At 42.8% G+C, this 25,993-nt stretch overlaps 1 protein-coding gene across 1 annotated transcript in view; it reads left to right on the top strand.

Moving 5' to 3' along the window:
* The first annotated feature begins 8,423 nt into the window (after positions 1-8,423).
* Positions 8,424-25,993, top strand: part of LOC122554016 — a 23,127-nt gene continuing 5,557 nt past the window's right edge. Inside the window, exons 1-5 of the mRNA XM_043698502.1 lie at positions 8,424-8,585; positions 10,417-10,517; positions 13,949-14,027; positions 23,681-23,738; positions 24,645-25,989. Of these exons, the coding sequence (XP_043554437.1) occupies positions 10,436-10,517; positions 13,949-14,027; positions 23,681-23,738; positions 24,645-25,989 (1,564 nt within the window). The 5' untranslated portion in view covers positions 8,424-8,585; positions 10,417-10,435. The remainder of the gene's footprint in view (positions 8,586-10,416; positions 10,518-13,948; positions 14,028-23,680; positions 23,739-24,644; positions 25,990-25,993) is intronic.

Raw genomic sequence — 25,993 nt, 5'->3', positions numbered from 1 at the left:
TTCATTTCCTTTTTTAAAAGTTCTGTTTTAAAACTTCAAGTGGTGATCACAGATTTCAATAGCTGGTCCATGAGGACCAAATCTCTTCAACTGTTCAGTCCTCTCCAGTTTTAAACCCAACATTCATCAATCATCAACTCCCTTCTTCCATCATCTCACCTTCCTGCTGCTGTGTCTTCCAACTTTATTGAGGTTCAGTCAATTGGAGTTTTAAAAATCAAACCTGCTTCAGTAAGCATTTGTTCCCTGATCTACTCTTCCCCACAACCTAGCACTCTGCAGAAGAGTTACACCCAAAACGTCGACTCATTCACCTCCTGATGCTGCCTGGCTTGCTGTGTTCTTCCAGCTTCCTGTCTGTGTAGTTCAGGTAATGATAGCAGATTTCCATCTCTAAAGGATAATAATGAGCAAGATGTGTTTTTAAAACATTCAGTAATAGTTGTCATGGTCATCATGACTGAGACTCACTCGTGTTATGCATTTTAGATTAGATTAGATTCCCTTCGGCCCAACCAGTCCACACCGACCCTCCGAAGAGTAACCCACTCAGACCCATTTCACTCTAACCAATGCAGCTAACACTATAGGCAATTTAGCATGGCCAATTCACCTGACCTGTACATCTTTGGACTGGGGGAGGAAACCAGAGCACCCGGAGGAAACCCATGCAGACACAGGGAGAATGTGCAAACTCCACACAGACAGTCACCCAAGGCTGGAATCAAACCTGGGACCCTGCTACTATGAGGCTGCAGTGCTAATCACTGAGCCACTGTGTGTTAAAAGCAATCTAGATTTCACCAGCTAAAACTTCTCATCGATCAGCAAAACCCTCTTTTCCCCTTTTCCTCAGGTACGTATTTAATTCCACTGAAACTCATCCATACTATGTTGCTGGTTCCCACAATGAGAAAGTCACTCCCTCTCCCTGTCTACTCCACAAAGCCCACAATAATATTAACACAGTATTGTGAGAGACATTTGTGGGGAATGTTGCAAACATGAAATGGGATCTGGATAGGTCATGATCAAATTGATACCATCAGGTCTGAACAGCCAAGACCTCCCCTTTACCATCGTCCTCTGACCCATTTTAACATACAGTGGCTCAGTGATTAGCACTGCTGCCTCACAGCACCAGGGTCCCAGGTTTGATTCCAGCCTTGGGTGACTGCCTGTGTGAAGTTTGCACATTCTCTCCGTGTCTGCATGAGTTTGCTCCGGCTTCCTCCCACAATCCAAAGATGTGCAGGTCAGGTGAATTGGCCATGCTAAATTGCCCATAGTGTTAGGTGCATTAGTCTGAGGGAAATAGGTCTGGATGGGTTACTCTTAGGAGGGTTGTTGTGGACTTCTTGGGCCGAAGGGCCTGTTTCCACACTGTAAGGAATCTAATCTAATCTAATTATATGTAGGACTAAGAGGTGCTTGATTTAATGTGATGAAGCAATTCAATGATATGGCAGCTTAGAGGAGCGAACCTATTTTCATCAAAGTGACAATCCAGAAAAGTTTAAATATTTAGACTATCAAAACTGCCCTTGAAGGGCTTTTTATGAACAGCAAGGATATTGTGTCTTCGAGAGTGAATACAGGGAAATGACTGACAATGTAGATTATCTATCAGGTGTAAGAATAGGGGGACAGCTCAGAAGGCTGAATTATTTATAACTCTGCATTCTTATATTGTTTTCTGAGACGTCTGTCTTTCAATGCTGATGCATAATCCTATTGGTGTAATTGCATTTGTTTCAGTTAACTTAGTGGCCATTCTCATCCTGACACGTGACAGGTGTGGACTCTGCAAATGTATCACCCACCACCTGGTGGCAATGGCAGTTGCAAATCTACTGGTCGTTTTATGTGATACTGTTCACAATGATCCCATTTAATTTCCCAGGGATTTACCTGGACACCACTCCTGCAGTTTCCCTTTCACATGTCCTGCTTTCTGCAGCCACGGACATCTCCGTCTGGATCACTGTCAGTTTCACCTTTGATCGATTTGTTGCAATTTCTTGTCAGAAACTGAAGACAAAATATTGCACAAAGAGAACTGCAACTGTGGTTATTACAACAGTGAGTGGGGTTCTGCTCGAAAAATATTCCTTGGTATTTTATATATGAACCTGAATATGTCATTGATGATGTGTCCTGGGGGGGTATTGAGTCAGAGAGATTTTTCACAGAAACTGCCTGGATAACCTTTCATACTCTGAGTATTATTTTAACTCCTTTCCTCCCATTCATTCTGATTTTACTGCTCAATGCTCTGACAGTCAGACACATTTTAGTGACCAGCAGGATCCGTAGAAAGCTACTGGATCACAGCAAGAGAGAGAATCACACTGACCCAGAGATGGAGAGCCGCAGGAAATCCGTCATTTTACTCTTCACCATCTCAGGCAGTTTCATATTGTTATGGATGACAAATGTAGGCTTTTTCTGTTATGGATGAATTTCATACATTTCAGGTTACACCGGTCCCCATGATCCTCCGTATATCACTGAACAATCAGGCTACATGCTGCAGCTTTTGAGTACCTGCACCAACACCTGTATTTATGCAGTGACCCAGACTAAATTCAGAGAGCAGCTGAAGATTGTAGCCAATACCCATTCACTGATTTTACTGCTCAATGCTCTGACTGTCAGACACATTTTAGTGACCAGCAGAATCCGCAGGAAGCTACTGGATCACAGCAAGAGTGAGAATCACACTGACCCAGAGATGGAGAGCCGCAGGAAATCCATCAGTTTACTGCTCAAGGATGCCTTTATAAAAACAGGGTACAATGCTCAACTCATCAACCGCCAGTTCCAACGTGCCACAGCGAGAAACCATAACGACCTCCTCGGGAGACAGACACAGGCTGCAACTGACAGGGTACCCTTCACTGTCCAGTACTTCACAGGAACCAAACGACTACGTCATATTCTTTGCTGCCTAAAACACATTATCGATGAGGGTGATCACCTCACCAAGCCCTTCCCCATGCCTCCACTTCTCACCTTGAAACAACCACCAAACCTTCAATAGACCATTGTGCGCAGCAAACTGCCCAGCGTTCAGGATAACACCATACAACCCTGTTCCAGCAGCTGCTGTAAGATGTGTCAGAGTATCGATATGGATAATTCCATTACACATGGGGACACCTCCCACCATGTACCGCAGCGAGAACTCCTGTGACTCGACAGCATTGTCTGTCTCATACGCTGCAAGCAAGGATGCCCTGTGTCATGGTACATTGGTGAGACCAAGCAGAGGCTACGGCAATCGATGAATGGGCACTGCACAACAATCACCAGGCAGGATTGTTCCTTCCCAGCTGGGGAACACTTCAGCGGTCTGGGACATTCAGCCTCAGAACTTCAGGTGACCATCCTCCAAGACGGATTTCGGGACAAACAACAATGCAGAGTGGCTGAGCAGAAGCTAATCGCAAAGTTTGGTACCCATGGGGATGGCCTCAACCAGGACCTTGGATCCATGTCACACAATAGGTGACCGCACTGCCCAATAAACACACACACGCGCGCACACACATGCGCACATACACACAAACGCAGACCCTCTCTCATACACAAGGTCTCCCTCTCTCATGTGCACAGTCATCCCTCACACGCACCCACACACGCACCCTCTCACAGACACATGCCCCATCATACTGACACACACACTCAACCAAGCTAATACACACACATATGCACACACACTCTGTCATATGCACTCACATCCATACACACACACTCACATGCACACTCACTCCGTCGTTCCTACACATGCCCAAATATAAGTGTCTGGGGTGAATTTGTTTTTGCAAAATTGCATTTTATTTTGTTCAAAAACTGCATGAATCCATGTAAAACTCTGTAAAACTATGCAGAGGGCTTGTCAACCCTTCCTGATGAAGGCCTTATGCCCAAAACATCGATTCTCCTGCTCCTTGGATGCTGCCTGTCCTGCTGTACTTTTCCAGCACCACACTCTCGACTCTGATCTCCAACATCTGAAATCCTCACTTTCTCCGAGAGGGCTCGACAATGGGTGGCATGGTGGCACAGTGGTTAGCACTGCTGCCTCAGCGCCAGAGACTCGGGTTCAATTCCTGCCTCAGGCGGCTGTCTGTGTGGAGTTTGCACATTCTCCCCGTGTCTGCATAGGTTTCCTCCGGGTGCGCCGATTTCCTTCCGGAGTCCAAAAATGTGCAGGTTAGGTGAATTGGCCATGCTAAATTGCCTGTAGTGTTAGGTGTAGGGGAATGGGTCTGGGTGGTTGCACTTCTGGTGGGTCGGTTTGGACTTGGGCTGAAGGGCCTGTTTCCACGCTGTAATCTAATCTAATCTGACTCAACATTGAGGCACAGAAAAGCTGAACTATCTTGCAAATGTAATTTAAAAGAAGTTCTGGAATTTACAACTCAAAGAACAGGAACTAGCATGTCCCATTTTAAAAGATGCAAGATTTAATCTAAAGTTGTTTAATGTATCACATCTCTGTGACACTGGACTCCTTTGGCGATATATTCTGTGATCATGATCTTATCCTCCACAATCACCTGATGAAGGAACAGCGCTCCGAAAGCTAGTGCTTCCAAATAAACCTGTTGGACTATAACCTGGTATTGTGTGATTTTTAACCTTGTCCACCCCAGTCCAATACTGGCACCTCAGAGTCACATCTTCACCATCTTAGGCAGTTTTATCCCGTTATGGATGATAATGTTGTGTATTTCTTTTATTGGTGACTTACAAACACTTATTACGACACAGGTCCCCATGATCCTGCGTATATCACTGAACGATCTGGCTACATGCTGCAGCTTTTGAGTACCTGCACCAATACCTGTATTTATGCAGTGACCCAGACTAAATTCAGAGCAGCTGAAGAATGCAGTCAAATACCCATTCAGTGTAATCGGTAAATTACTGAAATTATTGAAATATTATAAAGTACTTTCTATTCAATTTTAACTATTCTTTAGCAATCTATTTATTTAGAAAAAACTTTATAACAGCTCCCTGCATCTGTATTTTCCCATGTTCTGCAAATGGAACTGTCCTCCACTTAGCACAAGGAACATCTTCACAGCTCAGTTAATTTTATTTGGATCCTAATTGCCCAATATTTTCCCACCTTTGTCTCGAGCTCTTCTCATGCTTCCTGACCCATTTACACTTTCTCGTTTCTCGGTGCACATTGTCACTGCCTTGCCATGTCACTGGGGGCTGAGAGCCAGGAGGGTTATCATTGCTGACAGCAACCTGTCCTGGTCCTGTTCGGGTCAGTCTGAGGTACAGAAAGGGGGAGTTGCTGAATGGCCAGCAGCCCTCCACCCATCTTGACTCTTTCTGTCCTGTTTTCCTCCCTGGGATGATAGAGCAGAGGGTAACGTGGTGGGTGACAGTGTGTGGCACCACAGTCACTGTCGGTGTAAGGGGGGATGTTTCCCGAGCGACTGAGTGGGCACCACAGAGGGCAGACAGGCTTCATGGTGTCGGGGAGATTGGGGCGAGTGAGGGGGAATGGAGATGATGTTACAGGCAACAGTGAGGCCCTGGTACAACATGAGCCTGGGAGGGAGGTGGGTTCAGGAGCAGAGCTAGAGTGGGGGTGGGGGGGGAGGAGTCGGAGAGATGATAGTGACACCCCCACTAGCGGAGTGGAGAAGGGACCTTCCTTTCTTCCGACAGACGGCTGAGACTGGACTGACCCGGGGTAAGGGCTGCGGGAACAGCCTGGGACCATAGCTGAGCCTAGGAAAGGAGGGAATTCGGTGTCTGAGAGATTTACTCTGACACGCACGCATACGCACACACACACAAGTAAACACACAGGCAAACACAACCACAATACACACAAACAAACGTACATACAACAATCAAATCCCCCAAAACTTCTGGATCTCATTTCAACCTGTAACTCACTCTCAGGCATCAGTTATTTTAAATATAAATAATGTCAAAATGCCCCTGAGATATTATTCTGGATATAAATTTCCTCGATTCCTACGAATAGATTCCAATCTGTAACTCACTCCTGGGAATCCGATACTCTGTACAGACCACTCTGAACTCATCAATTAGATTCCAGTCTGTAGCTCATTCCCGGATATCCAATAATTTGTGCATAAACCATACTGACCCTCTTGATTAAATTCCCATTTGTAATTTGTCTCACATTATATGTTATTTTATACATATCCCCGATCACCTCAATTACATTCCAGCCTCTAACTCACTCCCTGCGATGTACTATGCTGTATATGAACCGACTGAGACCATCAATGAGGTTCTAGTGTCTAACTCAGTAGTTATGGTTAAATGTTCAACCAGGAGCTGTAGCAAAGAAAACTGCTGTTTCATTTCTGCTCCATTCCGTTTCTCCAAAATAAAAATCAGACTCTGAAATTCTGTCAGTTTTATGCAGTGTAACAGCTCAATAAGACAGCTCACGACCACCTTCTTAAGGACTTTGCTCTGTAACTAAGCCCATGCTGTCCCTGTCCTGGGAGTGTTTGATGGGGACAGAGTTGAGAGTGATTTATTCAATATCTGACTCCATGATGAACATGGCCTGAGAGTTCCAAACGGCTTTCAGAGTATTGTTAGATTGTTAGATGATGATCCCAGCTCTAGACTCCAGAAGCAGCAAGAAATCTATCTCTTCATCTAACACAGCACTTTCCATTATTATGTTGAAAATTTCAACCATCTCAGATCCATCTAAATTCCAGGGACAACCCTGAGTTTGTGCCATTTCACTCCCTCACCACTAAACCCTTGCTGTCCAACTAGCATTCTGGGGAATCCACACTGCACTCAAATGGACATGCACTCCCACCTCTCCACTCTCCCTTACCTTTCCCTATTTGGAAAATCAACGTCATTGCCATGCTAACATGAAATGGCTGCCTTCAACAAACCTAAAATGGCTGCTGACTGACTGACACATTCAGAATCATTCGTCTTAGTTTTGCTATTAACCATAAATGCATCCTGGACAATAGTGTTTTATAATTGTCCACCAATTTATACAGAAACGTTCTGTTTCTCGCTTTTTTTCCTGACGAACATGAATGACATCACCCCATTTGTCTTTATGTTCTATCTGCCGATGTTTTAAACGTACTGCACATGATATAAACAGTAAAATATATGATATGGTTTTATGTAACAAATTCTATCACACTCAGTATCTTCATGTTGCAATGTTAATATATCCTGTCAGAAAATTGCTCCTCACACAGGGGAACTATGTCCTTGGGTCTGGAAGTATGGACTGGCCTGGGAACAGGGAGTTTGATATGTCACTGAGTTTGTTTGCAAATCTCTGCCACAAACAGACGGAACATAGAACATTACAGCACAGTACAAGCCCTCAGACCTCAACGTTGCGTTGACCAGTGGAACCAAGCTGAAGCCTAACTATCCGACACTATTCCATTTTCATACATATTTTTATCCATATTATACCTCTCCACACTATATTCCATCTGCCAATTACTTGCCCCACTCAGTGAAACTGCCCATATCTATTTACAGCCCCCTTGGCTGTCCCCATCGCCATTTCTCCCACCCAACATGGTCTTGTCACAGAACCTGGAGACACCACATGTGTTCCCTTTGTCTAACCCATTGATATCGATTGTAACTGGCTGCAGTGTTAGCTGTAACCGTCTGGCACTGCCCACTAGTACCACTCACCAAACTGGAAATGACCCTGCTTACCGTCCACCAGACAATCCTCTACCCTCTGGGCCACTGCAAACACTGTTACACTCGGTACACAGTCTGCCTTAGCATGACAATGTTATATATACAGTCAGAGAGCTGTCAAAGATGGGAATGGTGAGAGGCACAGAGAGGAGCACAGAGGCAAGCAGAAACAGAGAGAGATAGACAGGGACAGAGGGAGACAGGAAATAACAGACAGAGACTGAGCTGGAGAACTGTGAGGGCTCACGGAGCCAAAAAGCTCCCTGAATGATGACACCATATTCAGATTAAAATACAATGCACAATTGTTCAGGTTGTGAAATGTCTGTATTACTGATAAATTCTCAGAGTCAAACTGGCTTTTAAGCATTCAACAACAAGATGAAAGCCCAGGTCTCCCTGGCAATGTGCTTGTTTTAACATCGGTTCTGTTCAGTTTATACGGCCCCTCCTCAGACTTTTCCAGCTCCACATTCTTGATGTACAGCATTTGTAATCCTCACTTTCTCCTCAATAACATTCATGCCATACAAGTGCAAAGCCATAAAAATCTCCAAAAAGGGACGATCTAACCAACTGTCCCTGACACTCGGTGCATGATTATTCCTAAACACATACTATCAGTAGCCTGAGGGCAGCCAGAGACTAGATCAGCTATGTAAACTCTGTGAGTAAACTCCTGTAAAACCTCTCTTTTACAGGAAAGGTTATGAACCGCGGTGATTCTCCAATATTTGTATTGGGCCTTTGCTGATACACAAGTCAAGCGTGCCTTTTATACTGGGAGAAAGCAGACTTACATGGGACATTTTCTGCTCTTCCTGAAACTGGCAACAGCTCTGTGATTCCATGCATGAGAAGTAAGTGCAATTACAGTTCACCTTTTAGTTCATTCTTAAAGCTTACTTCCAAAGCAATCGATGTTCTGCATGGCTTCATTTTTATTGCCCTAACTAATGGGTCTAAGTCAGGTGAATCGTAAAAATGTTGAAAACCTGAAAGAGTTTGGTTCTAATTTTAACGGAAAGTGTCAGGACAGGCACACAATGTGTTCACAGGAGGCAGGTTGACGATTTAATTGTCATAGTGCTATAAAGAAGTGGGATATCTCAGAATTATGTAACTATTTCAAACTCAATCTTATCCAAAGTTGATTCCCAGACTTTGGAAAACCTGGCAGGTGAAATGATAAGGTCTGCTGGTTTGGATCAGTGCATTTTCACAATCCTGCAGTTTAACTGCTTCATTTACTTTCCCCACCATTAGGCAAACCATAATTCACTCATGGGATATGTTGTCACTGGCTGGACCGTCTCCAGTTGCTCTCGAGAAGGTGTTAGCGAGCTGCCTTCTTGAACCGCTGCAGTCCATGACTTGCAATGTCATTACAAAGGGTGTTGACTCTGAAGGAACGGTGATATCCTTCCAAGTCTCTGCCAGGATGATTCAATGTCTTTAGTTGTATCCCACCAGTTGTCAATATCCTGCACTTGGTTCCAGGGCTGTGACACAATGTGACAACCCACCAGGAGACTCAGAGACAGTCAATTCAAACATTTACAAAGAAAGTCTGCCTTAGACTGTTTAAGTCAATGCTCGAAAAAGGCAACAAATGCTTATTCCTAATGCTGATAGTTCTCGTATAAAGGGTGTTTCAGCAGCTATAACATCACTGGAGAATTAGGGAAGGGTACTTTTGAGAATGTTTACTTCTGTTCACAAAGTGCGAATCCAGTGGTGATCATTTTGCATGCTTTGTCCTGCCCCATGCCCCAATGTCAGCTGCTGTAAGTACTGTATAATTCCTGCAGGACTGCATCACTCTCATACATACCATTTGCATTTCTAATTTGTTCTTGTACCTGCATATCACACAATCTACTCTTAGATTATCATTGTTTTTGCAAAAATGGAGGGGCATAGTGACAAGAATGTCAGCAAGAACCTGGTCCTGATGATAAAATTGCAATGTCTTTTTTAAAGTGCCCCCCCTCAAGAAACAGGCAAAAGACAATCAACCACAGCCCCCTCTTCTGCAACTACGACTGTGCCTGAATCTGTCCCTGCATTAACAATATTTTTCAACGTAATGTGTTAATGTTTTTAATAACTATGATTTAAACCTTCATGAATGGTGTGCTATACTTTGTGTTAGGCTTTTGGGTGATCTTTGAGTGATCGTGAGTGCCCTAACCCCACTTTTCCCATTGGCTCCATTATTTCTATTAAGCAAGGTTTCACTGGAACGCAACTCCGGCGTTATAGGAGAACTACCTGTGGACCCATTCGGTCACAAACCCAATTTTCACTCTGGAGGATTGTCTGCCTTAAAGGCCAAAGTGCTGCTAAATGTGGCCAGCTGACAAAAAAATAGATCAACAGACAGAAACGCAAATGGACAGGTCACGTAGAACAAAAAGTAAACAGACTTTTAAAACAAAACAATATTTACCCTGTCAAATGCAGTGTAAAGGTGACCTTCTGTGCGATAAGGTTGGTGCACACTGTAGGGCCTCATCAATGTTTAATACAAGAGCACGTAGCATTGATTCTTGGAGTACAGGAGGCCATTCTGCCCACACGTCCTGTGCCAGCTGCTTACAAAGCTATCCCAATTAGTTATAGTGTTGGTCTCTGCCTGATGTTATGATTACAATCTTAACCTTCTTGATATTTTCACCATCCTCTCAGAATCCGCTACCTCTGACTCATGGATTGGAAACTGTGCTACTTCTGGCTCGTGTCTTTTTCACTGGTGTGGGAGATCCCAGCTCCTGGGAACAATAATGAAGGTGATCATTACAAAGTCCATGTTTGTCTTTTACTGAAATGCAGTTTGATCCAAAAACAGCCCCACATTCAGGTGACAATGTTTAACTCATGTAACCTTGGACACTAGAATAATGTGAAGAGTTCAAAGCTAGAATTCATGTGAACTGAGGAATCGGCTCCTTAGTATGAAATATCTCAGCTGGACTTCTAATCCATACTCTTCAGCATGTGGGGACATCAGCAGTATTTAATGTTGTTGCAATTGTTTTATTGCATTACCGTGCCTGGGAGATCTAATCAAAAAACCTTAGCTGTGTGGACAGCATTGTAAAACATTACTGAGTAGTGACTGGTTATATTCTGGAAGTACCTGGGACAATGAAGGAAACTGATTCAATGATAACCATCAAAATGAAATGAGTATAGATGTGAAAAGGACAGGGCATCTGAGGATAGAGCAGAGAAATAAGACAACAGTAATAGAATTATTCTTTCAAAGAGCTAGCACAGTTAGGAGGAGCCTGATTTCTAAATTTCTAAATTTCAGGTACATAAATCTGAATATTAGGAATAATGTCTAGGCTTGCTTTCATTTCAAAATAAAAAACATCTTTGTGTAAATGTAAGATGTAATACATGGAAAACACGGAGAACAGGCTATTTGGATGCAGAACTGGCTCAATGGTAGAAGACAGAGGGTAGTGGTGGAGGGTTGCTTTTCAGACTGGAGGCCTGTGACCAGTGGTGTGCCACAAGGATCGGTGCTGGGTCCACTGCCTTTTGACATTTACATAAATGATTTGGATGTGAACATAGGAGGTATAGTTAGTAAGTTTGCAGATGACTCCAAAATTGGAGGTGTCGTGGACAATGAAGAAGGTTACCTCAGATTCCAATGCGATCTTGATCAGATGGACCAGTTGGCTGAGGAGTGGCAGATAGAGTTTAATTTAGATAAATGTGAGGTGCCGCATTATGGAAAAGCAAACCTTAGCAGGAGTTATATACTCTAAATGGACTTCAGCAAGGAGCTCAACAAGGTCACATGGTAAACTGGTTAGCAAGTTAGATCATGTGGAATCCAGGGAGAGCTAGCCATTTGGACACAAAATTGGCTTGAAGAGAGGAGACAGAGGGTGATGGTGAAAGGTTGTTTTTCAGACTGGAGGACTGTGATCAATGGTGTGAAGCAAGGCTCAATGCTGTGTCCACAGTTTTTTACCAAATAGAATCGGTCGGCAGGAACTCAGGCACCTCGTTGTTTCGATTTACCTCATTGTTTCAATTCTCTGAGAGTAGCCAGCTTCAGGTGGAAATACTTTCAGACCAGCTTTATGTGGAAATTTGAATTACAGAGAATCTAACCAACACTTGAGCTTCTGCAATGTTTATGTACTGATTCAGCCAAATTCACCTGGCTGATACAAAGCTAACCCTGTGATAGCCCCTTAAGGATTTTAGGAGTTTCTTTGGTCAGAGGGTTTTAGGATTGTGCTACATGTTGTTCTGAGAAAGGAGTAAAGTCAATCACATTTAAACAGGGAGACATGGTGCACGTAGAAGAGTATGCAGGGATAAGGTGTAAAGAGCTGATCAGTATGATAAAATGTATACATGGTGCATAAACACTGATACAGACCTGCAGGCAAGATGGTATGGAGCTCAGCTACAGATTCTCAGGCCTCCCAATAAACATACATCGAAACCTCACAACTGCTTGGGAGAACAGAGTTGCAACTTACTTTGGAATGCAGTTGCCTGGAGGAATCCACAGTAAACTAACCTACTGCGCATACTGTCCTTTCTCACCCCTAGTTGCAACCATAAAGCCATATTGTCAACCATTGCTCTGATTCCCAACCTAACAAGTCAAACTCAGAGTGAGGTGGACATAACATATCAGCAGATTAGCACAACGAGTGCCAACAGTGGTTTTAGACATAATTGTTTGTGAAATATTTAGTTCAATGACCACAATCCATTTAACTGGCTTATGACAATTCTGCATGGATTCAGAATTGGCTTGCCTATAGAAGACAGAGGATAGTGGTGGAAGGGTGTTTTTCAGGCTGGACATCCATGACCAGTGGTGTTCCGTAGGGATCCGTACTGGGGCCTCTGCTGTTTGTTGTAAATGACTAGGATGAAATTGTAAATGGGTGGGTTAGTAAGTTTGCAGACAATACAAAGCTGGGTGGGATTCTGGATAGTGTAGAAGGTTGTGAAATTATACAATGAGACGTAGATTAGTTGTAGATATGGGCAGAGAAATGGCAGGCGGAGTTTAACCTGGGTAAGTATGAGGTGCTGCACTTTGGGAGAGCAAATGTTAAAGAAAAGTATAACAGGGCCCTTAACAGCATTGATGTCCAGCGGGATCTTGGGGTTCAAGTCCATCGCTCCCTGAAAGTGGCCATGAATGTAGATTGGATGATAAAGAAGGTGTAAGGCATGTTTGTCTTTCTAGTTCGGGGAACTGTATACAAGAGTCAGGATGTCATCTTGCAGCTTTATAAGACTTTGATGAGGCCACACTTAGAGTATTGCATTCAGTTCTGGTCAGCACAATACAGGAAGGATGGGGAGGCTTTGGAGAGGGTGCAGAAGAGATTTACTAGGATGCTGCCTAGATTAGAGAGAATGAGCCATTAGGAAAGGCGAGAAAACTTTGGGTTGTTTTCTCTGGAGCAACAGAGGTTGAAGGGAGACTTGATGAAAGTCTATAAAATTATGAGATGCATTAGATAGAGTTGACGGTCAGAATCTTTTTTTTCCAGAGGTGAAGTGTCTAATACAAGGGGGCATACATTTAAGGGGAGACAGGCTACGTTCAAAGGAGATGGGAGGGGCACTTTTTTCGCACAGAACACAGTAGGTGCCTGGAACACACTGCCAGGGCTGGTAGTGGAGGCAGACACGGTAAAAAATCATAGACTCATAGAATCACTACAGCGTGAAATCAGGCCCTTTTGCACACCTACCCTCCAAAGAGTAACCCATCTAGACCTATTCCCCTACCCCATTATCGTATATTTACCCCTAACTAATGCACCTAACATACAGATCTCAGAATGCTGTGGGCAATTTAGCATGGCCAATTCACCTAACCTGCATATCTTTGAATTTACGGGACTTTTGGTTAAGCATATGAATGTGCAAGGAATGAAGGGATTTGGACTAATGATAGGCAGAAAGGATTTGTTTCATTTGGCGTCACGTTTGTTACAATACTGTAGGCAGAAGGGCCTGTTCCTGTGCTGTACTGTTCCATGTTCTGTGTTCACAATATGACACTGTTAACAAGTGTACCTTGAGGGTTGTACTTATAGCCCGTTATTTATTTCAGCAACTTGTGATAAACCATGGTTATCAAATAAATGCCCTCTGCATGTAGGATCCTGATGATTATGTGGGACGCTGCAGTCGTTTAAAATATAATTTTCTTCATCAGGAGTTCCAGACAATTTCCGATTCATTTTTGAACAGAGTAACAACATTGAAGATTCAGAATGGCTGGTGGAAGAACAAAAGTGAGTAGTCAACAGTATTTGCATCTTGCACAAACTGGTTTCAAATCCATTTCCACACATAATAGAAAGAATTTTGACAAGTTGGCTGATCTATCTAACAAAACAGGAGTATGTACGTGCATGCATCCTTACCTGCCCAGGATGGAGATAAATGACAGTGAAAATATGGGCCGGTGCTCATGTTATTGTGGGTGAATGTCAGTCACAGAGCCATACAGCAGAGAAACAGAAAGATCAGTCCAACTCATCGGTCCAACATATCCAACCAGATATCCTAAACCGATTTGGTCCCATTTGACAGCACTAGGCCCATATCTCTTGAAACCCTTTCTATTCATATACCCATCCAGACATATTTTTAAACTTGTAATTGTACCAATCTCCTCCACTTCCTCTGGCAGCTCATTCCATGCACAATTCACCCTCTGCATGTAAAAATTGCCCTTCTGGTCCCTCACCTTAAACCTATGTCCCCTAGATTTGGACTCCTCTACTCTGGGGGTAAGATCTTGGTTATTCACCTTATCTATGCTCCTGTTGATTTTATAAATCTCAATGAGATTACCCCTAAGCCTCCAACGCTCTATGGAAAACGTCACAGTTGTATTGAGATGATTGGAGGAATTTCACATCACCCCTCAATCTTAAAGTTGTCCTCTCACCTAAACATGGCACCATCTTATCACCTGATATTCCCGGAAGGACTTGCCACTCACCAGATGCCCATTCCAAAGGCTGACATTCCGGCAGCTAAGGTCACTGTGTTCCTGGTCGGGCACTGGCATTCCGAAGCTGCCCAGTGTGTCAAAGGACAGTTTTCCTGAAGATGCCTGAGAAGAGGAAGATGGGATTGTGATTCTCTGACAGGGACCTGAATTCAGCCTGGTCTGAGTTCATCATCCCACCAAGGCTTATACTATCCTACTCTCAAGGCTACATGCAGCATCTTCGCAACTCACTCTGGTTTGACCCCTCAAATACCAACATCACTGACTCCATGTGGTCCCTGTGATGCCTACTCAGTTGCCAGGGACACCTCACCACACCTCACCAGCAGCACTATCAGTGGTTTCCCTCAGCCATTTACAGCTTTCACCTCAGTTAGCCCCATCCTTCTCTCCCCATTGCACATAGCTATAAAAATGATGTTGTGAAACGTGAAAGGGTTCAGCAAAGATTTACAAGGATGTTGCCAGGATTGGAGGCTTTGAGCTATAGGGAGACGCTAAATAGGATAGAATTGTTTTCCCTGGAGCGTCAAGGCTGAGGGGTGATTTTACCTGAGGGGTGATTTTATACAGGTTTATAAAGAGAAACATGTAAAGGGTAAATAACCAAGGTCTTTTCCTCAGGGTTGGGGAGCCCAGAACTAGAGAGCATTGGTTTAAAGTGGGAGGGAAAGATTTAAAAGAGATCGAAGGGACAACTTTTTTAATGCAGAGGGTGTTGCGTGTATGAAATGAGCTACTAGAGGAAATGGGGGAGGCTGGTACAATTATAACATTTAAAAGGCCTCTGGATGAGCACATGAATAGGAAGAGTTTAGAGGGATATGGACCAACTGCTGTCAAATAGGACTATGATTTATTTAAGATATCTGGCCAGCATGGACAATTTGGACCAAAGGATCTGGTTTCTGTGCTGTACATCTCTATGACTCAATGAGAATGCACTTCAAGGTCCTTTTTGCCTGTCCAAATCTATTCTCCCCATCTCTCCCAAAAGGGTCTTTTCCACATTTAACCCTCCCCAAACACTGGTCTCTCAAGATTGGTCCTACACCTTCCTGGTGACTAGATAGATGGTTCCCTCCTTTTATAGATCCAGCTGGTGTATTAAGGTAGACTAAATTTGGGATCATGAAAAAATCTGGGAAAAATATAGGAAAATCCTAAATTAGTTCTCATGTATGTGAATGACCAGGGGGCACAGTTTTAACAGAAGGGGAAGGAGGTTTAGAGTAGATGTGAGGAAAAGTCTTCATTCATCCAGAATGTGGTGGGAATCTGGAACACAATGCTTTCACAGAATGGTCAAATCAAACACCTTCACAACCAAAAAAAAGTATTTAAATGTACATTTGCAATGCCAAGTGCTGGAAAATGGGATTAGAATAGTTAGGTGGCTATATATGGTCAGCATATACTTGATGGGCCAAAGGGCCTGTTTACTGTGCTAGAGATCTCTATGATTTTATACTGAATGGCATGAGGATTGAAGTTGCTCCTAGTAGACTGAATGAATCTCAATAGGAAAAATAGGGATTGTCCGTTCCAGTCTAAGTACCTTGTTATGGACCAGGCTGACCCCCCCCCCCCCCTCAAAACACATCAAGAAGATAGCCCAGACCCTAACTTTCCTAGTTGTTATAAGCAGGTGTGAAGTGGATATTCCAGGAATGATGCCCAACCACTCTGTTTTAAACAAAACTGAATTTAGTTTACAGATGAACAAAACCAAACTTAGAACATAACTATTTGAAAATCAGTCGACTCTCTCACAACTTAATGATGATGTTCCAAATACTTGCACCAATCCCCATGAACACCCCCTAGCACAAAAAGGTAAAATCAAACACAGGTTCTTACAGGAGGGATCTCAGAGAGAGAGAGAGAGAGAGAGAGAGAGGGTCGACATGGAGCTGTTTCTTTGACCAGCAGCCTCAAAAACTGACTGCTTTCTAAAACCAAACCAAACCAAACCAGAGTAAAGCTGAGCTGGGAAAGCTGGCCACTTCTGTGGAGGTGCTGGTGTTGGACTGGGGTGGACAAAGTTAAAAATCACAAAACACCAGGTTATAGCCCAACAGGTTTATTTGGAAGTACAGAGGAACCTCAATTATCCGAACGAGATGGGCGGGCACTATTTCGTTCTGATGATTGATTATTCAGTTAATTGATTTCCTCTGGGGCTTGGAGTTTTCTGTGAAATCTGCTCCCCGTTCAGGAGACTTGGCAAAAGCACACTGCACACAAGCCCCCGGCCACCCGCCCACCCCCAACACCATTCAATACCGCCCCACGTGCGCGCCCCCCCCCCCAACCCTGCACCGCAGTCCTTCACCACTGTCCAACCTCGTCCGTGACCCCACTCCCCCATCTGACCCTCCCCACACTTCTGATGGTGGTGGGGGGGAGGGGGGGGGGGTAGTTGGGCAGCTGGATTGTACACCAACAGTAAGACTGCTGCTGCCGTTGTGCGGTATGTCTCCAAATAGAACGTACACACACACACACACACACAACATTTTGACAGTTTCCACCTTTGCCCTGTACAGGACGATGTAGGAGAGATTATCTGTGGAAGGAGTCTTCAGGGTACATGCCTGTGTAGAACTCCAGAGAAAGTGTGCGGGGACAGACAGTGGGCGGGACAACAGTCATTTGGAGACGGTGCCTAAACTCTCCGAGACTGTTCTCAGCAGCATTTCAGAGAACCAAGTTCATTTATAATTATTGTACCTGTAAACAAAAGATGTGATCAGGGTTGAAACAGCTCTTTGACATAATATTTCTATCGGGACCTTGAGATCCCCTTCGGATAATCCAATATTCAGATAATTGATATTCGGATAATCGAGTTTCCTCTGTACTAGCTTTCGGAGCACTGCTCCTTCATCAGGTTGCTGTGGAATAGGATAATAAGACACAGAACTTATAGCACAAGATCACAGTGTCATACATGCAACTGATATGATATATGGAAGAAACTTGGATTGCTGTTTCATCTTTCATCTTTTAGAACGGGTTGCAAGTTTCAGTTCATTAATATGTAAATCCCAGAAATTTTTTCGAATCACGTTCTCAAGATAACGTAAGGTTTTATAAAAAAAAGTTACATCTCCACTCAGACAATACATTAAAGGTGCAAGGTTAGAGTCTCTCTGTATCCCAATCTTGAGGCATGCTGGTTCTATTTCCAGAGAAGAAATTTATAAAATGTTACATGGATTGACTGCCTGCAGATTATGTGCTTTTTGAACAAAATAGAATATATCTGAAATTATAATTCTGCAAATGCAAATTCACCTATGGACTTATATGTGTTTGTGCATGCATGTGAGGGAGAGAGAGAGAGTGTGAGAGAGAGAGAGAGTGTATGTGTGTGTGCATGTTTGTGTGTTTGCGGTGTGAGAGACAGTGAGTGTGTGCATGTGAGTGTGCATGTGAGAGTGGGTGTTTGCTTGTGTTGTCTCCCAGAGAGAGAGCGTCTGACAGAGAGTGTAGTATATGAGAGAGGGTCTGCATGAGTGTGTGAGCATGTAAGAATATGCATGTGTGTGAGTGTGTGTGTGTGAGAAAGTGTATAGTGTAGTGGGGTTACTTGTAATGTAACATGAACCCAAGGTCCCAGTTAAAGTCATGCTCATGGGTTCCAGACTTGGCTATCAGTCTCTGCTCAGCCAATTAAAAGTAATCTAGGTTTATGGAATCTATTGTATTAGTCGTATGCATGACCCTGTGATCTTGTGTTATACATTCTGTATCTTATGATCCTGCTCCACAGTTACCTAATGAAGGAGCAGTGTTCCAAAACCTAGTATTTTCAAATAAACCTGTTGGACAAAAACCTGGTGTTGTATGATTTTTAATCCTTTTCATTTTACGTTTGTTTTTTATTTGAAAGCCTTTTATCTGAGGTAGTATCTGTTAGCTATAATCAAATTGCTTTTAAACCCCATCCAAACCAGACACATTGGGATCTATGCATTTACGATCCCTTTGAAAAAACAACCAAGGACAACTTATCCTTGTTAAAGGAGCAACATCATCACATGTTCCCCCTTTAAAGCAAAATGAACCATCAATATCCAAAGATGGCTTCATTTCCCACAATCCAAAGATGTGTAGATTAGGTGAATTGGCTATGCTAAATTGAGTGTTTAGGGATGTGTAAGTTAAGAGCGTTAGTCAGGGGTAACTGTAGAGTAAGAAGGTAGGGGAATGGATCTGACACAGTTACTCTTCAGAGGGTCAGTGTGGATTTTTTGGGCCATTGGCCTGTTTCCACACTTTAGGGATTCCATGACTCTACACTGTCAGTATACTGCAAAACCCCATATACATTACATTGACCATAAATATGTAAACATGTATGACTACATTCTATTTCAGTCCGTTTAGTCCTACCACCAAACGCCTCAGTTTCTCATCCACGTCTCGACAATGCATCAGCAATCACATTTTCCCATCCTGCCACATGCACAATTTTCACAATAAATGGCTATAACAGCAAGCTCCATCTAAACAGTCGAGAATTTTGTCATTAGATTTCTCCACAAGCTTCAATGGGTTATGATCAGTGTATATGATCGTCTCAAATACATTACTGGTAACATAAACATTGAAATGTTGTAATGCTTACACCAAGCTGGAAGGTTCCTGTCAAATATTTGTTGATGCATGTTCAATTTCCTGGAAAAATATCTGATAGGTCTTTCTATCTTTTCATCATCTTCCTGTAAGAGGACAGCACTGACACCAACATCACTTGCATCTATAGCCACTTTGAATGGCTTTCCACTGGGGCAGTGGTTAACACAGTTTTCAGTCTATCAAATGTCTTCTGACAGTCCACTATCCACTGAAACATCTTACCTTTCTTTAGCAATTCAATGAGTGGAGTAGCCACACTGCTAAAATTTGGTGCGAATGTCCAATAAACTCCATTCAATCCCAGAAATTGTAATACTGCTCTTTTCAGTGATGGTATGGGAAACTCCCCAGTTACCTTTGTTTTTGCAATCCATAGGGCCATTTGTCCATGACCAATAACATGGCCCAGGAAGGTGACTTGGACTTGGGCAAATTCACTTTTAGCCAGGTTTAACAACAAGCCTGCCTCCCAAAGTTGATCAAACAATTCTGATAAATGTTGCAAATGTTCCTTCCATGTGTGAGTAAAATTCATCAGGTTATCTATGTTTACAACAAAATTAGTTAATCCGGAACTGACCTTCTTGGTTAGTCTTTGAAATGTGGCTGACGCATTTTCCATACCAAAGGCATGACTTTAAACTGATACAGTCTATTTGGCATTATGAAAGCTGAAACTATATTCGCTCTTTCAGACAAAGGTACCTGCTGGTATCCTCTGAGCAAGTCCAATGTAGAAATATAAGTTGTTTTTCCCAGCTTATCAGCACAGTCTTCCAAACATGGAATTGGATATGTATCAGTCTTTGTAACTACATTGACTTTGTGATAGTCCACACATAGCCAATGGCTACCATCTGGTTTTGGTTTAGCATGTGTGAGCTCCAGTCACTGTAACTCACTTTATTTATGTCGTTTTGGAGCATGTGTTCAATCTCCTTTTGAACCTTGCCAACTTTAGAGGGATATGCCTATAAGAATGTCGCTTAATCTGAATAGCATCTCCTATATCTGCATCATACTTAATCAGGTTAGCACTTCCCAGCTTATTTCCGTGTTTCAGTATGTAAGTTAATTCGCTGAGCTTGAAGGTTTGTTTTCAGATGTTTTGTCACCATACTAGGTGACATCATCAGTGAGAATCGCCTGTGAAGTGCTGGTGGTATGTCCTCCCTCTCTACTTATAGGTCTTGGTTTCTTAAGGTGGGTGGTGTCATTTCCGGTTCTTTTTTTCAAGGGAAGGTAGATAGGATCTAAGTCGATGTGATTATTGATGGAGTTCTGGTTTGAATGCCATGCCTCTGAGAATTCTTGTTTGTATTTTTGTTTCACCTGCCCTAGGATGTGTGTGTTGTCCCAGTCAAAGTGGTATCCTTCCTTGCCTGTATGTATGTATGGTAGCCACTAAAAGACTCGACCCACTATCACTATTTTCTATATATGCAGACAAAGAAGCACATCACTTTGACTGGGACAACACACACATCCTGGGGCAGGTGAAACAAAGACACACACAAGAATTCTTAGAGGCATCGCATTCTAACCAGAACTCCACCAATAAACACATCGCTTTAGACCCTATCTACATTCCCTTGTAAAAAAGAACTGGAAATGACATCACCCAATTGAAGAAACCAAGACCTATAAATAAAGAGGAGGAACATACCACCAGCACCTCACGAGAGACTGTAATTGATTATGTTACTTAGTCATGGTGACGAAACATCTGAAAACAAACCTTCCACCTCAGCGAGCTAACTTACAGACTTATCATCAACCTGAGCTACAAATCTTCTCAAAAATTGCTATATTCACATAGTTCCCCATGTGATAGTAATAACTCTTTCAAGTCATTTCGATTTTCCTTTGGAAGTAAACTCAATAATGTATCCCAATTTTTGTCAACTTCCTCATTGTCCAATTTAATTTGAGGAATGTCCAATTCAGAATCCTCTGAATTTGGTTCTTCACTCTGTGCTGTAACTGGTAACACAATTTCCTTTTTGCTTTCCTTCCCTGTCAAAATGTTGTTTGAGCATATACACATGACACACTCAATGAGATTTTTTTCTGTCTGAAATCTTTTTTAAATAGTTGACCTAATCCATCCTCGTTTCAAATTGATAAGATGCACTAAACCTTGCTCTTAAAGGTTCATCTATCACTTGAAGTAACACAGACTCCTTATCTCTGATAACAAAATTGCAAGTTTTTGATTTTTTTGTCTGCTTCCCGTTTTATTGAATACTGTGATACTTTTAAATGTGTCTTGCCAATTCCCTCATCCTATTTAATGATTTCCTAAAATTTGACACAAAGTCCAAATATATCGTCTCTGAATTATGACTTACCAATTTCTCCTTAATCAATTTTAGTGGTCCTCTCACTCCATGCCCAAAACCTAATTCAACTGGACTGAATTGAGTAGATTCACTTGGTGGCAAAATATACAAATGGAATTCCTTTATCCCAAACATCTGGATAATCTTGACTATAAGCCTTCAACATGATCTTTAATGTCTGATGCCACCTTTCTAATGCTCGTTGTGACTCTGGATGGTGTACAGTAGATTTGAATTGTTTTATTCCTAAGCTGTCCATAACTTCCTTGAATAATTTTGATGTGAAGTTTGACCCTTGATTTGATTGTATCTCTATGGGTAGTCTGTAACGACTGAAAAATTTGAGTAACTCCTCTATAATTCTTTTAGCTGTGAGATTGTATAATGGCCTCTGGAAATCAAGTGGACACATCTATTATTGCTAACAAATACTGATTCCCACTTTTTGTTTTAGGTAGGGTTCCTACGCAATCAATTTCGGGCTCTTTGTAGAATTTTTTCTATATTTCCAGGTTGGGATTAGGGTTATTGGACTCAAAGGCTGCGCGTGACAGTTGTTAGTGTCTTTTATTCTGGGTGTTGATTCTGGTTAGCTTAAACACTGCTTTGGATAGTCACTAAGTCACAAAGGGTTTTCTGGGTGTGGAAGAAGTGACTTTGGGGGGTTTTACAAAAGGTGAATAAGGCCAAGCAGCTGGAATTGGCAGTCAAGCTGGAGTTGGAGCTGCCTCCTTCTGCGAGGAAAGGAGAGATAATTACTGCCATAGCTCAGCATTGAGATTTGCTGGAAATGCCATCAGGATCTTTGGGGACAGCTAAAATTTAATTAGAAATGAGGCAGTTTGAGTCTGCAAAGAGCCCGAAATCTGTTATGGACCAGGCCAGACCCCCTCAAAACACTTGCATGTGTGTCTATGTGTGCATGTGTCTCTGTGCGTTTGCATGTGCACTTGTGTGTGTGTCAATGTATTCTAACTTTATAATGTATTCTGTTCTCTTTTGTTTGTGCTTCATTCTGTAATCTTACAAATAAATTCCGTGTTATTTGAAACTAAGTAATTGAGCCAGCTACATCATTCCTAGAATATCCACCATCCACCTGCTTAAAACAACTCGCAAAATTAGGGTCCAGGCTACTTACTTGATGTGTTTTGAAGGGATCTGGCCTGGTACAAAATAATTTGATGATAAATTCATCATTCTGATAATGTTGGTGATCCAAAGTTACTCAGATAATCTATGTTTCAGGCGTTTTGTATTCTTAAGGATTTTTCAATATGATTGTTTAAGCAGGGGCATAGTTTATTGTTCTGGTCAAATAGATCCCTGACACTCTTGAGAGCACACAGTACTGTGCTGACATCTCCTTAACTGCAATGAATTCTAGTACAAAACCCCTATAGAAAATCTATGGGCAAAGTCTAAGATAACAGTCTTCAGAGCAATATCTTATGCAATTTGTATTGGCAGTCACACAGAAAGCCACACACAAACAAACATGGACAGAAATATTACAAGTAAACAGATCTAGCACACACATCAGGCACCAGATACAGGTACAATCAAGTGCACAAACTTAACCAGCTTCAGAGACATTCTTTCCAGAGACATTCCTGGAAAGTTACACAGGCAATATATATAGAGAAAGACATACACGCATACCCAACACCCCTCATGTACACACAAACACAAATACACAGAATCAGATACATACACACACATGCATACCCACACCCACCAAAACACATGCACACAAACCGACACACACACACACACACATAGGCATATACAGATCCTCACACAGCATAAAAGCAACAGACTTACATGGAACACACAAACAAAACCAATTGCGCAGAGATCAGATATATGCATATTTATGTCCTTGAAACAAATTACATTTCAGAAAACATTTACTTTGCCTTTTATTGTTTTCCAGCAAAGCGCGCCAATTACTGAACCATTGGAATGATGCAGGTGTGACCGGGGTATCAAAGGTACAAAGATCTGGAATCAAATGCCATGAATACATTAATTTATCTATCATTACTTTCCACATGAATTTTAAGAAGCATGCGAGGTTTGGAAAAGGAGGAAATCTGTCACTGTTCTTCTGGACAATTAATAATGTGGTCAGATTATTCAGGTTCAAGGTATATAGACAGATATGAGGTCAATACGGAAAATATTATCCAGGTCATTAGCACAACACTGATATTCTATCATTCAACCTGCTCTCATGTTCAGAGAGGAAGGATATATTAAGACCTTAATTTAAACACAGAAACATACATGGTCATTCTTGAAGTGTGTAAACATAGCTCACTTGATTTGGAAATCATTATTACCTGCTTTATTTGACCTTTTAATGAATCAGTTCTGAAGAACTGAAAGCTTTGACAACACAATGGTCACTTTATTCAACAGCAGACACATCCTTGATGTAGAGATAAAATGGAAGTTGTCAGTGGAGTGAATCTACTTTGCTGATATAAAATCAGAAATGCTATAAAACGATTTGAAAAATTCTTTCCATCAGGAGGCTTTGGGACACAAACACAACAAAGACACAGACAGATACAGACTAAGAGAGACCCTCCACAGTTTCCTAAACAGCCATTCCCCAGAGCCAGGCATACACCAAAGAGCAGGAGATCCTCCCACATGCTGCTCCCCTCAAACATTCATTGGATTAGGTCTGTGTGTGTGTGTGTGTGTGAGGGGGGGGGCGGGGGATAGTAAGGGGGAAGGAATTGGATGGATGACATGATGCCAGTGCCAGCTGAGGTAAAACACAGACTGGAAGTTAGCTACTCCATTCAATACACTGTTAGGTCATTTGCACTCTAGATTATTCCATAGACTCTCCCTATTTGTTTGTATCCCCATATCCCCAACTCCAGGTAAACAACAACAATTTCCAGGAAGTTGGAGAAGAGATCGATGGCTCCTTCCCAGACGGTAAGGATCACACAGTGATCCTCAGGATGGAATCTGATCAGATTGTGCAAGATGCAGCCGATTGGATCTACAACAAACTGAAAATCCAGGCCGGGGAATACAGGACCCTGCTAGAGTGGAACGGACAAGGCTTCACTTATCTGAAATCGACATCCCAGGGAAGTGTCCCTGAGGTGACCAGCCGCTCAAAGCTGGTGGTCATTGGCCACGGCTCAAGCCAAGAGGTCACCTTGGGAGAGCTGACCGCCCATCAGCTCTCTGAGGCAATCCTCGCTCTCCGTGGTGCTGAATCACCACTCTCCTTCCCCAGCAAATCGGTGCAGTCTCTCAGCCTGGTGGCCTGCAATGTTGGAGCGGGCTCTGAAGGCGAGCTCTTCGTCCGCGATCTTCTGATTGACTTACGGAACCATGGACTGGAGGTGGGCTCCCTGTCAGCCCGGACCACCAAGGTCAGCGTCCTCCCAGATGGCACCAAAGTCACATCAGATTCCGGTGAAGACTGGCTCCGGCATGAAGCCAGTCACCGACGGCGGGTGAGGCTGGGTGAAGATAACCAGCTTGAAGACCTTGGTGATGAGGATCTGTACTGGGCACACACACTCGACCCAGACGAAGAGATCCACCCTCTGGTAGACTACCCAGAATATTTAATTTGGTCCCATGATGGGGAACGATACCTGATCCCGGACACAAAATTGGATGAGATCATTCAGGAGAAAAGCATTGAAATATTTGAAATGGCCAAGGATGTGGAGTTGGAGCAAGTTGCAAAGACAAGAGGGTCTGGTCAGAATGAAGAAACTGTTGAAGTGAGAGTATTCCGGAACTTTCCACAGTATCTGGCCAATGTAAAAAAACTGATCGAGGAAAGTCAAGACCTGAGATTCGAGCTTCTCGAATCAGAATGGAATAAGGTGGAAGTGAGGAGGGCATGGGAAAGGCTAGGGATTCCTCGCCTGGACAAAAACAATATGATTGAAATATGGGGCAAGATTTTCGAAAACAGTGTTCCAAAACCTACGGAGGCACTGAAGAAAATAATACACAGAGCCTACTGGAATGTTATGACCAGAATGAGGAATGAAAACCGATTCATACAGTTTGGTGAATTCACTTTGAAGATCAATCTCGAGAACTTTTACATTGAGCCGTACATCCTCCCGGGAGGTGAATTCCCGAGGGGAGAATTTGATCCGACCTACAGGGGTCTTTTACGGAACATGAATGCAGCCCAGAGTTTCAAGCAGAATGCCATAGCCTGGGTGACTGGAGAGACGGATAAGATCAGTCA

The sequence above is a fragment of the Chiloscyllium plagiosum genome, chromosome 10 (genome assembly GCF_004010195.1).
Source record: "Chiloscyllium plagiosum isolate BGI_BamShark_2017 chromosome 10, ASM401019v2, whole genome shotgun sequence".
NCBI lineage: Eukaryota > Metazoa > Chordata > Chondrichthyes > Orectolobiformes > Hemiscylliidae > Chiloscyllium > Chiloscyllium plagiosum.
The sequence above is the reverse complement of the archived record's forward strand: the minus strand, read 5'-3'. Positions and strand labels throughout refer to the sequence as shown.